General features: G+C 44.6%; 1 protein-coding gene across 1 annotated transcript; it reads right to left on the minus strand.

Annotated features, from left to right (window-relative positions):
- Positions 1-418: 418 nt before the first annotated feature.
- On the minus strand, positions 419-8,359 carry PPDPF (pancreatic progenitor cell differentiation and proliferation factor). The gene is made up of 5 exons (XM_072110898.1): positions 8,201-8,359; positions 3,508-3,599; positions 2,742-2,819; positions 2,090-2,186; positions 419-810 (listed from the first exon to the last, which is right to left on the minus strand). Exons 2-5 carry the CDS (start codon positions 3,560-3,562, stop codon positions 705-707), a joined length of 336 nt encoding a protein of 111 aa, XP_071966999.1. The 5' UTR covers positions 3,563-3,599; positions 8,201-8,359; the 3' UTR covers positions 419-704.
- Between the last annotated feature and the right edge of the window lie 4,876 nt (positions 8,360-13,235).

Consider the following 13,235-nt stretch of genomic DNA (forward strand, 5'->3'; position numbering starts at 1 on the left):
TAGCTACGCTCCTAGCTCCAAGATCACTTATATCTCCAGGTAGATTTGTCTAGAGAATCAGGGTTATTCAACACTTGTCTGGAGTTTGCAAAAAAATGTATGGAGCTTACTCCAGCCCAGTGAGACATATATGATTCCTTACAAATTCTGAATGCATGATATTTTCCTGCATATGAGCCCCAGGAAATTATCTGCAGAAATTAGGCAAGTGTCATATTACACCAGTAAATAATGGAACTACATGAAGATGGAGAAAAAAAAAAAAAAAAAAATCTTGCCATATGGTCAATGCTAGCAGTGGGGTTTCACAGCAACTAAGCAACTTTCTTCCATTTAATTTAGCCACATTCCAAGGTTTTATCATTTTCTGTGCAAGAGGTGTGCTTTGAGGTAGTAAAATGAAACAAGTAGGCTATGCTTTGCTTGAAAAGACTGCCCATCTTTATTACTGAAGTACAAATCAAAAACATGACATGGTAAGGCAGGGAAGCAAACAAACAATTAAGAATGTTTCAGTGTTACAGATGTGATAAAAACAGCTTATTCTTTAAAAAAAAAAATATATTGACATTAAAAAACAAAAATGGGACAGGTGACTAAAGCTATGGGAAGGGCAGTCTGTGGTTAAGGGGTGGGGGAGGGGGATTGGGCTCCGCCACCCAGCGTCTTTCCAGTGAGGAGGGGAATGCATGGAGGGATCTGGCTTAGGCGCTGGAGTCAGTCTTTGACTCACTGGCATCGTTCTTCCTCACTGGCTCCTGAGCCAGGCCGCAGGGGAAAAGGCCATTGGTTATACGGAAGCTTCCTGAGCTGTAAAGAGAAATAGGTTAGAGATACCAAGACTCAGAAAAGTCTACAAAAGTACAACAAAAATGTGCCCATAAGATAAAGGGGACTTCCATTCCCTTATTAAATGTTACACTAGATTAAAGAATAATGAGCACTTTAACGTTATTGCCTATAATTGTGAAGAGCATACAGGCATTAAAAACAATGTTCACCAAAATCATTGTGGTGGGGAAAAAAAAAAAAAAAAAAAAACACACGCTACATTCACACACACACACGTTTTGGAGATGTACATATGGCCGATATACATCCCCCATACACTTCTATGGGCTCACAGCACCATACAGTAGCGGTACGGTGCCACACACGTCCTATCTTTTCCAGTGTTACAGCGCCGTGCGCCATATGTTCCTATGGAGAGGGGCTTGGGTGAGCGGCACTCCTCCTCCTCCTCTCCCCGCGCGCTGCATGTAGCCTTAACTTTACTTTTTACACAGTTGAAGTAGGGCTTGCCAAAGCATTTAGTCTTAGCCTTAATAATCTAGTCCTTTCCGGACATTTTAGATGCTGCAGTACAATGGTATGATATATTCAAGGGCATTGTACACATGTTAACCCTTTAAGCAGACATCTCCATGATAAAAATATTGTGGGTCCTTCTTACCAATGTAGCCTCAAGTGGGGGTTTGCTGGCCAAGAATAGTGTGTATCCAGTTATTAGTGAAAGACTCAAAATCCCACTAATGAGCTATTGGGGGTGAACCTTGCACCATAGCCTTAATATTGGGGCAAAAGTATTACAGCCTTGTCCCAAAAGTGGAAAAAAAAAAAATATAATATTAATGGGTTGGGCCAGGTCCAAGTTAGAGAATGGAAGCAGATTTAGTTGTGCAAATAAAAGACTGCCATGTATGTGCAAAGAACTGTATTTGGGAATCTTGGTTAGGCCCATATAGGAGAACAGAATTATTGTGATCGCAGTGAGGTACTATGAAGTCAGATGTATTCTCCCATCCTGTGGATGGGAATAATTGTTAATGAAAACACTACACTAAGATAGGCAATGTTAAACATCTCATTAAAAAACCTGTTTGTCATTAATAAGAGGTTATGCTAGGATATACATTAAAGGTACTTTGTCACCCAATTATCAGATAACATAATGCAGGAAACGTGAGTAGACAAGTCACATGTCATCCGGGAAGTGCAAAGTTTGAGATACAAGTATACATTAAAGGATTAGCAATACACCTCACGTGTCATTTACATCTCAAATCACATGTTCTTCTGTAATACTCACTTCTCCGGGGATTCCGAAACAGTGGTCATCATGGGATGAGATGGTTTACCAAAGAAGAAGCTGGCCCACCAGTGACCAGGATCCGACTTTGGAAGACCTGTAGGACAAGAAGTAATCATTTGGTCAAAAGCCATAACAAAAAATAATTTATAATATTGTGGCTGCGAGGCCATGGAAACCAACAACATTTTGTCAGAAGCATCACATTCCATGAGGTACATTGGCGTTTTAAACATATTGATGGACAGAGTGTTACATCCAGTATTGTGCAGCCCAAGGGCAAACATTGAGGTTCTCAGGAGTAGACTTGTTCAATCCAGTTCAGTGCATCCCCTCTTCTACCCAAGGACAAGTGAGCGCATTTGTTAGACCAGCGAATTCAGGACAGGTCTTTCACAACAAATAAGGCTAAGTTCACATGACTGATAGTGGTGGCCATTTCTCTCCTCTCACGTCATAGAAAGAATGATTATCACCAAATATAGCCCCCCTCCCCCAATTAAGAACCAGTTCCCATAGACTTGCAAGTACCTTCTTTTACGTTTGCATTATTTAAAAAGAAACATAAGTTACATAACTAAACCCCTCCATCTTATACTGACAAGTAAATGTTTACACAGAGCAGATGATTGAGCAGGTCAAGGCAACGTACCTGGGTGGTGAGGAATGACCTCTCCAGAGTAGTCTACACTCCCACATGAGCTGTTACTAGAGGTGGATCCCAGGCGTCCTGCAACAACAAGCCAAAAAAAAAAAAAAAGACAAATCAGGCCTACAATAATATTTACTTATGACCCAAGGCCCTGAAAAGATTATACACCAAACTAGCTAATAAGTAACAGTCTTCGCTGGATGACATAAACCAAGGCATCTACACTAAACAAAGGTTACCCCAGGTGGATTTATACAAAAATATATATAACAGGAGGGAATCTCTTCCTGTGGTACATAGAGGGCACTTCATTTCAAAACAATTATAGCTCACAACAAAAACTACAAATTCCACAGACAGATCCAACTTGATCCAAGTGTCCTTGGTCTAATGCTGAATCTACACGAACGTATGCCCGTGGGGCCCATGGACGCCACGATGGAGAGGAGGAGGGGTGACATCCCCCCTCTCCATAGAAATGCATGCTGTAAGGGCCGTGCACACGGGGAAGGATAAGAAGACATATCCCAGGGACATGACATATCCAAGCTCTTCCCTGTGTATGGAGCTGTATGGCGCCACACGTGTGCAGCACCATATTGCTCTGTGCAGCCATTGCTGTCCATGGGGGAAGTATGAACGGCCGCAAGCTTGCGACCATACATGCGTACCCCATACGGTCATGTGAATGCAGCCTCACAGTCATCTCATACACGTCATCTACATTGACCACTGATTATAAAGCTCTACCCGAGCAAATACTCACTGCGATAGTAATCATGGGTTGCGACAAGTGAACCGCTTGATGGAATGGATGCCATGTTTGAAAACCTTGCTTGACTTAAGATGATGTAAACCCTGGAAGACAGAAAGACGAAGGTTTATTTTAACTTAAAGAAATGCACAAGCAATTCCTTGAAACATTTATCACCAAGACATTAAGAGATATTTTTTTTTTTCATGAAATATTATAATAAAACTTCCAGCTGCAACATCCTATGTGTAGCATTGTGCAGTGGGATGCAGCCTATGCACTCCTAGAACTACATTGCAGAGTGTAACACTCATCTTGTTTCTTGTGCAATGTCCTATATATATGGCAACCCCTACACAATGAGGACATGTGTTAGCCATATTTTCTACATCTACCACACATCCCTGCTTGCTTCCATAGACTCATGCACATGGCTGTGAATTTTGCAGCGCTGTATATGAAACGACCGTCCGAAGCACAAAAGAGGGATCAGGGCGGTCATTTTCAATGCTCACCCACTGGTGACACAAGGGGTGCCAAAAAAGGTCCATGAGACACCTAACATTTGGTCTATATACCAGCACATGACATGTGTAGGTAACATAAGGCTGATTGTATTCTTGTACCCATCACCACTAGGCCACATTCACCCACCAAGTCAACTCCGCAAAAAATTCTATCCACTCAACTTCCTGGGGTATTTTTCACATAGAGTCATCAGAGCTTATTGAGAACATACTTGCATCAACAGGCAGAACAGATAACCCTTTAATGCCAAAACGAAATGGTGTTTTACTTGAAAAGTTGCATTCAGAGTAGGTCAGAGTACAGACAAGTACAGACAGCTGCAAAGATTAGAGCCAGTTCCCATCGGTGTTCTGGTTTTTGTTTTGCAGTTTCTATTTGGATTTGGATTGGATTAGTAAGAGATCAGTCTTTTTTACCATTGATTTCAATACACTTGGTCCCCAATGGCATTCATTTTTATTTCTACCTTTAGGCCTGCCATTATTTGAGTGGATAGTTGGAATAAAAAAATGGATGGCTATAAAATGATGAAAAAAAACAAAACAAACTAACTGACAAAACAAGACCACATGTTTTGGATGTAAACAATGCAAAACACAAAGACATTTATCTTAAGGCCATGGTTACACGTTCTGCTATTATTGCAAGACACCGGGGGAAGAAATGAATTCCCTGGAAACGCATATGCGATTAGGCCCTGAGCACTAGCGTCGCGTATTGTATAAATGCAAGACACTCGGCGCTGATTGGCGATCGCATGCGTTTGCCACCCCTGCGCGCTTTGATTTCATTAGGCTGCGGTCACACATTCCATTAGCATCGCGTTCATAACTGGACGCCAGCGCACAGGGGGGCGGGCCTCGGCCCGTTCGCATATGCGTTTCCAGAGAACCCGATGCTAGCGGAATGTGTGACGTGGCCTTACAAAACGGAATCAAAACGAGAATGTGTGGCACCACCCTCAGGGCGCATACACACAATGTGTAGCGTCACATTTTTTGATGCCTTTTTGATGAATTCCAAAGGCTTCAGCCTTGATCCCATGCTGAGGTTACATTGCCTTTGTAATTCATCAAAAAAAGCGACACAACCCATCGTGTGACAGCACAATAAAACGCAATGAAAAAAACACAACAAAAATGCCACTGTGTCACTGGTTTTAAAAGCATCACAAAATGAAGCATGATAAACCAGGGGCACTTACTCATAGATCCAGGCACAGTGACTGTGGTAATCTTCTTACCAGAGGTAATTTGTTATCCATGGCCTCCTTCCTTCTAAAATCAATGTTTAACATGATGCTATTGAGCTTGATAGGCTACCGGAGCCCCTCCATGCTGCAGAATCACAAGCTGTTACAGTGTGCAAGGAGCACTTCCCCCCTCCCACTGTGTGCTGAAACTTTCTGTGCTACAGTGAGATTACATCAACCAGAGGGAGAGGGGTATGGTGCAGTGGGGAGGGTGATATAGTCTAAAAACCTGTGAATCTCCAGCATAAAGGGGCTCTGAGAATTGCCACTGTAGCCCTTCAGACTCATTAGCAAAAGTTGATTTTAGAAGGAAGGAGGTTATGGATAACAAATATAGGAAGATTACCACAGTCACAGTGCCTGGATTTATGCACATGTCTCCCTGGTTTATCCATGATTTATTTTGGTGATAAATTTCCTTTAAAGTGAAAATATGGCAGCAAAAAATCATGACACAACAATGATGTGTGCGAGTGAGCCCTGAATTAGGTCAAAGTTCATGCGAATCATTTCAACAGTTCATCAAGGTAATAACAGGTTTACCAAGGAACTGTCATACAACCTTCAGGGCAAACAGTGATATATGCTGACTGTAGGAAACTGAGTTTTTAATTTAGTTGATGGCAAAGTCAGGTTGAGGTGATGGTCAGACTCTTCTCCCCTATCCTAAATCCTGGACGGAAGAAGATTAAGGTTCTAGAGGCTCATTGGCAAGTTTTGAAGCTCGCTTGGCTTCCATTTTATAGTTTTGTAACATTCATTGTTTTCTGATAAATTAAAAACTGTATTAGGCCAGTTTCACCCTAAATATCCTTTGTATAACTGGTTCTGTTATGCAAAGTTCACTGGGTGCACATTCTTCTGGTAAGTAAATATAATCAGGTAACAAGGGCCATAATTCATAAAAATGGTGTGTTAACAGTACATGATAGGTCACTAAATCATTTTGTACGGAATTATTGGATGTGGCCGGCTCCATCATAACTGCGGCTGCTCCGATATAACCATAGAACATCCACATTATTGTAAACAGACTCGCTGGGAAGTCAATATTTGACACCCTTTTCACATTGAGAAGTACAAACAGAGACCTCAAAAATGTCCTAAAGTGTTACTATCCTAGCAGTTACTGGGGCAGATTTACTGGCCTTATTGCAGGATGGATACAAAGTATCTGCTGCCCCAGACCATGTGGAGCTGTGACAACATGGACCACAGTAGTCATCTATGTAGATGTAGTTCCTTTGGCCAGTGAAACAATTCTAACAAAGATGTTATTTAAATGCTACCCTCAGTCCTGTCACCCGGTCTAAATATACTGTATACAGTTAGTTTCAATGCTTTTCATTAGATGATATGTTGCATAGAGACAGACATTGCAGTTGCTATGCCAGATCCTACTTTAGGCTTTGGCTATTTGTTTACATGCTTAGGTTTTTGGGAGAGCTTGTCTAACTGTAGCTTAGAATATAGATTATAAATTCTAGAAGGTGAAATTGGATGTCCCCTTGGTAGGCTTGTGGATTGGAAAGATTGCAGCAATCTTAAAGTATGGTCACCGTGGCTTGACATGTGGGTAGGAGGATGAGCGGTCACCTGGGCGCCTAATACCTGCACACGATGCTCAGTCATACAATGGCGGGTTATATAACAGGTCACCTATTACTCATGATATTCACAAGAGGATTATACTAGACTTCCACTAGAGCCACAAGTGATGTGCGTAGAAAGTTCTGCAGTCATAGCATAAGCCTCGGTCATACCTGCCATATGGTAGACCTGCACATCATAAACTGGACCCCACAGCTTACAATCTACATGTATGTGTCAGAGCTTGTATGAAACATGCAGCAGGGCTCAGTTTGCACATATATATCGGTGCCATGTTTGCCGTTATAAGACTGCAGGGTAATCATCTATATCATCTATAGAATAGCGCACAAACAACACATCTTCAGATTGTAATGTCACATTCAGTCCTGCTACATCTGTATATTCCTGCATTTTATATCAAAGAAGCTGAAAACCCAGACAGGAAAGGGTTAGGGGGTGATTAAGTCTGTCTACAGTTAGGAAACTGGTCTGAACTGGCTAAACCACATTCAGCCCTCCCTCCTCCCCCTCTCCTCTCCTTCCTCCTCCCCTGCAAGAACAGCTTTCAGCTATGAGAATGGAAAAACAAACTGCAGAACAAAGACTCATCCTCAGCCATAAGTGTATAGAACTGAGCTTCATGTATTCTTCTTGACTCAAGAGCTGACAATCTAAAGTGACAACATTTACCATATGATTAACAATTTATTGTTAAACCTACCACGGTGACCAACGGCATTATGGTTGGAATATTTATTGGACATTCTTTAGTGATTATAACGATTGATTGTGTTAAAAATTCTGCTACAATTTTTCCATGGAAATGCATCAAATTATTTGGACAGGTATGCTGTCGTCTCGTTAGGGATAAACAATGGATCACCATTTTTATCAAAACATCCATCATCCTAAATGATCATAGTTGTAGTTACATTTGTACTTCACGCCCACTGGTTACATTGTACACCCTGACATGAACCTTATACAAAACTGTTGAGAGTATCACCCAGATTAACCCCTTAGCCCCGGGGACACCATTACTTTCTGTCTGTCATGATGTATCGAGAACCTGTAACATAGTAACTATGTCAACTCTTTGTCTATAGACACTACCTTGTGTCTGAAAGCTCCTACATATAACATAGTTCATTTATTTCCTTTAAAATATATAGCACCAACATATTCCACAGAGCTGTTTAATAATAAAGTACCATAGGGGTTTCCACAGCTTTCCACAAGCTCCAAAAACCTGCTATCACACAACAATGTTTGTTTATGTAAATATGCATATACAAAAATGACAACTACATATCAACATGTATTCAAGGGTACCTGTATTCCGACTGTATACGTCCTCAGGAGCCTGGCTCTGGGGGTTAGACGCTAGGCGACGGGGCCCATTTGAGGAGGAGAAGCTGGGACTTGTCTCCACGACCAGATATATGATCACTGAAGTAATGCTGCCAAAGCAGACGTGGAGCAGGTTTATATAGTGTGGTAGGAGGGAGCAGAAGAACAGGGGGAGGAGAGAGGCTCTGTGACTGGCAGGAAGAAGGAAGCTGATCATGGGCAATACTGGCAGAGGACTCGTGCTGAGCACATGTACCTAAGGCATGCAGTTCTACATCTCCTAGCATGTAATGTTATTACATCTCGGTGGTCTATCTAATTCTAGCATATGTGAGACTGCCCAGCTGCTGTATCTAAGCCTCTCATGTGGGACAGTCTGATGAATAGCAGCATTAGGTGTGATTTTAAGATTTCGAGTAAAGGAGCTCAATTTCTTTGAATCGACTACAACCCCTTGCCACAAAAAGTTAACCAAGCCCTATTTTATAATCTGACATGTGTTACTATAAGTGGTTCTAACTTTGGAACTATTTAACATATCCAAGTCATTTTGAGACCATACCTCCCAACCGTCCCGGATTCGGCGGGACAGTTCTGGTGCGCTGTTCCACCATCACGGACGACTAGAAGAATGTTGCGGGATGCCCCATTGTCCCCCGCTTTGTCCCCCGCTTTGCAGAGCAGCCAAAGCATAGGAACCAGAAGGAGGCAGGCTCAGCCCCTGCTACCTCCTCATATGATGTCTGCATGAGTCATGTGAGAAGGTAGCTCCGCCCCTCGTCTTTGCGAGGCAGTCAGAGCCTTGGAGAAGTGACTACAGGGGGGGAACGAGGCAAGGTAAGAAGCAGGGTTCTTTTTGTTTAATACCAGCAGGCCACAATAAGAGCAGGACAGGAGGAGGCTGGGGGCCAGGAGGATACTGGAGAACAGAAGGAGAATAGAGGACAGTGGAGCTGGACGACAGGAGGAGGAGGCTGCGGGACTAGAGGATGCTGGAGGACAGAAGGAGGGTAGAGGACAGGGGGCTGGAAGAAAGGAGGAGGCTGGAGGCTACAGGAGGAGGCTGTTAGAGGAGATTGATAGAGGACAGGGGGCTGGAGGATAGGAGGAGTCTGGGGGACAGGAGGAGGATGCTGGAGAAGGTGGAAGCTGGAGGACAGAAGGAGAATAGAGGACAGGGGGGCTGGAGGATAGGAGATGGAGGCTGGAGGACAAGAGGATGCTGGAGGAGGCTGGGTGACAGGAGAAGGCTAGAGAAGGAGGAGGCTGGAAGACAAGAGGATTCTGGAGGAGGCTGGGGGACAGTAGGAGAAGGCTGGAGGATAGGAGGAGGCTGGAGGACAGGAGGATGCTGGAGCAGGAGGCTGGAGGACAGGGGGCAAAATGAGGGTCTGGAGGACAGGAGACCACATGAGGAGACTGGAGGACAGGAGCTACAGGAGGAGGATGAAGGCCAGGGGGCTACAGGAGGAGGCTGGAGGACAGGAGCTACAGGGGGAGGATGGATGGATCCCTGTCTCGGATGACGGGTGCATCACTGTCCTTCCGTGTGCCCCCGCTGCAGCCCCTGCACCGGACTGTCCCAGTACCTGCTAGCCTCCGGACTGCCGTGCGCACGACCCGGCTCGTACTTTCTAGTCTGGCACCTCCCTTCCTGCTCTACCGGATCTTTGTGTGTCTACGCCATTGTGAAAGCTCCCCTGCGATATTCCTGCATTCCTGTCTATTCCTGCGTTCCTGTGTATCCAGTGTGTTCCTGCTCCCGTGATCCTGTGTTGCTGTGTTACCAGATCCCCTCCGTGTTCCTGTGTTACCAGAGTTCCTCCGTGTTGCTGTGTTCCTGCATTGCTGTGTCTCGTGTGCCTGTGCTCCCGTTCCCATCTGCCTTGACCTTCCGTTAGTTGTCCTCCCGGTTCTGCACATAACCCTTACTCCTGCAAGTTGGTTCTCTACACAAAGAGCGACTTTCTTTGTTTGTGCTACCCCAATGCACTTCTTCTCTCCTGCTGGGTCTCCCCTGGTTGCAGCATCATGCCCCTGTGCTGGACTGGTCCTCTGGGGAGATTCTCCATTGGGGTCTGGATTTTCCTCACACTGTATGGAGATTCCTCGTCCGCTACCTATCAGGACTTCGACGTTGTCTCCCAAGCCTCTGGAGGGGCTTCCCGCTCCATACCTGGACTTCGCTGATGTGTTCTCCAAGAAGCAGGCTGAGACTCTTCCTCCACATCATCCCTATGATTGCCCCATTGACCTGCTGCCCGGCTCTTCTTCTCCGCGGGGTCGGGTGTACCTGCTCTCAGTTGCTGAGACGGCCGCTATGTCTGAGTACATCATGGAGAATCTGCAAATTGGCTTCATACGCAGATCCTCCTCTCCAGCTGGCGCAGGTTTCTTTTTCGTCACCAACAAGGATGGTTCTTTCTGCCCCTGTATTGACTATCGCGGTCTTAACAAGGTCACCATTAAGAATCGCTATCCTCTGCCGCTGATCACGGAGCTGTTTGATCGTCTACGGGCCGCGAGAGTTTTCTTCAAGTTGGATCTTTGTGGGGCCTACAACCTCATCCATATCACTAAAGGGGAATAATGGAAAACCGCCTTTAACACCCATGATGGACATTTTGAATACTTAGTTATGCCTTTTGGACTTTGTAATGTGCCAGCCGTTTTTTAGGAGTTTGTTTAAGACATCTTATGGGACTTGTTGTACAGTTGTGTACCTGAATGACATCCTTGTGTATTCTGTGGATCTCGAGTCCCACCAGTCCCACGTACGGCAAGTGCTCAGCCACACTAGGGGTAACTATCTCTACGCCAAACTGGAGAAATGCCAGTTCCATCAGAAGAGCCTTCCATTCCTCGGCTTCATAATCTCCGATAAAGGCTTGCAGATTGATCCTGCCAAGTTATCTGCGGTTCTTCAGTGGCCACGCCAAGTGGGACTACGTGCCATTGAAAGATTTCTTGGCTTCGCAAACTATTATAGACAATTTATCCCTCATTCCTCGTCTCTGGTAGCCCCAATGGTGGCGCTTACAAAGTAAGGTGTCAAATCTCGTGTCTGGTCTCCAGCAGCGGAGGAGTCCTTCGCAAGATTAAAGACTGCCTTTGTCTCTGTGTTACCAGCTGCAGGTGAAATTGGACTTTTCCTCCGCTCTGTCTAACAGCCAAGTGGAGAGGGTGAACCAGTTGAGTTGCTAGCTCCGTCATTTTGTGTCCGCCCGTCAGGACGACTAGGCTTCTCTACGGCTGCCAAGAATTTAAAGGGCCAGTGCTGATTGATGCGCTGGCTGAAAACCTTCACCTTATAATCTGGCACCTCCCTTCTTGCTCTGCCGAATCTTTGTGTGTCTACGCCATTGTGAAAGCTCCCCCGCGATATTCCTGTGTATTCCTGCGTTCCTGTGTATCCAGTGGGTTCCTGCTCCAGTGTTCCTGTGTTGCTGTGTTACAAGATCCCCTCCATATTCCTTTGTTACCAGATCCCCTTCGTGTTCCTGTGTTACCAGAGTTCCTCCATTCTTCTGTGTTCCTGCGTTGCTGTGTCCAGTGTGCCTGTTCTCCCGTTCCCATCTGCCTGGACCTCCCATTGCTAACCCCGGATTTGGACTTGACCTTGCATTTCTGCCGTCTGCCCTGACCTTCTGCCTGAACCTGACCACGAGACTGTCTCCTGCTAAGGTACCTCTACCTCGGCTGCCACCGCGGGCTTGTCGCATCTGGTGGTACCCTGCCACAGAAAGTCCATCCTGCTTTGCGGCGGGCTCTGGTGAAGACCAGGTGCCACTTAGACTCAGGTCCCAGGTGTCGGCTAGTGCCATCTCCCGCGGTGGTCCATTGGATCTACGCATGCTGACAGCTTATAACTTAAGGATCATTTTTTTTAATTTTCAAGAAAATAGCTCAGGCTAATAGAAGACCTGTCACCAGAATTTTACCACTCACACCCGTAATACCTGCTGGTAAAGGGTTAAAAGTCCTCCCCATATGATCTAAAATGATCTTCCACTGAGGCACTGTACCTTAATTATAGCTGTGTTTCTAATATGCAAATAGTTAAATATAACTGGTGCGCTGGTGTTCCGGCTGCACGTCGCCTCGCTCGCTTTTGTATATGTGTGTTAGTACATGTATGTTAGTATTTTTCTTGTATGTATATGTATAATTATGATCATGAATGGAGGTGTTGTTGCTGTCGTTGTGACGAGATCAATTTCCCCTATGGGGACAATAAAGCATTCTATTCTATTCTATTCTATTCTATAAGTCATATCTTGAATAGAAGAGTCATGTTTTCTCCAGGGTGCCAGTGAACCACGCCTCCTTCTATTGATTGACAGCTTTGTGTCTCTTCAATTCTCAGCTTGAGCATACATGGAGTCCTCTCCCTGGTCACTTCTTTTCCTTACTAGAATGCTCCCTCTCACTACATGGCGCATTTAGTATTGAGCATGGTGTGGGAAACAGCAGATCTTCCCACCATTTCACGCACCCACGCAATAGGGGAAGCAAAGTGGCGGTGGGCAAAGCCAACATAGACTGAGGAGGCAGATTTAAACTGGGATGCCTCACTGCACTTTTCAACAAAGGCACAAAGGGTGGTGGGGTGAGTAAGGTATATCATTCCTGTTCTTGATAGCAAGTTCCCTTTAAGTTTTGACCTGCTTAGCTTTCAAGTGACTTTAAAAGGTCTATATAATAATAAAAAAACTCCAGAAATTACTCCAGAAATTACCCCAATATAGAAACTACACCCTTAATGCATGTAAAATAGGTTAAAACAAAATGGAGCTGCAATAGAAATTGTAATTTTTTCCTTTGGAAATTAAATTCAGTGAAATCTACACATACACAATGGATTAAAGAGGACCTGTCATCTATATAAAAGGCACTAGGAGCCAAAGTAAGCAGCTCCTAAAGCTACAACTGATGTAGCAGTGTTACACTGTTAGTCAGGGTGCGGTCACACATCGCGTTTAACGCATGCGTGAGTGATTTGCCTAATTAAGCAGCA

Source organism: Engystomops pustulosus, chromosome 6, assembly GCF_040894005.1.
Source record: "Engystomops pustulosus chromosome 6, aEngPut4.maternal, whole genome shotgun sequence".
In the NCBI taxonomy this organism is placed as follows: Eukaryota; Metazoa; Chordata; class Amphibia; order Anura; family Leptodactylidae; genus Engystomops; species Engystomops pustulosus.

What these genes read in the sequence shown, in the direction of transcription:
- PPDPF (XM_072110898.1), bottom strand. Translation starts at nt 3,562, where the DNA reads ATGGCATCCATTCCATCAAGCGGTTCACTTGTCGCAACCCATGATTAC. An exon ending in AACCCATGATTACTATCGCA is followed by an intron (nt 2,820 to 3,507) that starts GTGAGTATTTGC and finishes TTGTTGTTGCAG; the next exon opens with GACGCCTGGGATCCACCTCT. An exon ending in GGTCATTCCTCACCACCCAG is followed by an intron (nt 2,187 to 2,741) that starts GTACGTTGCCTT and finishes CTTGTCCTACAG; the next exon opens with GTCTTCCAAAGTCGGATCCT.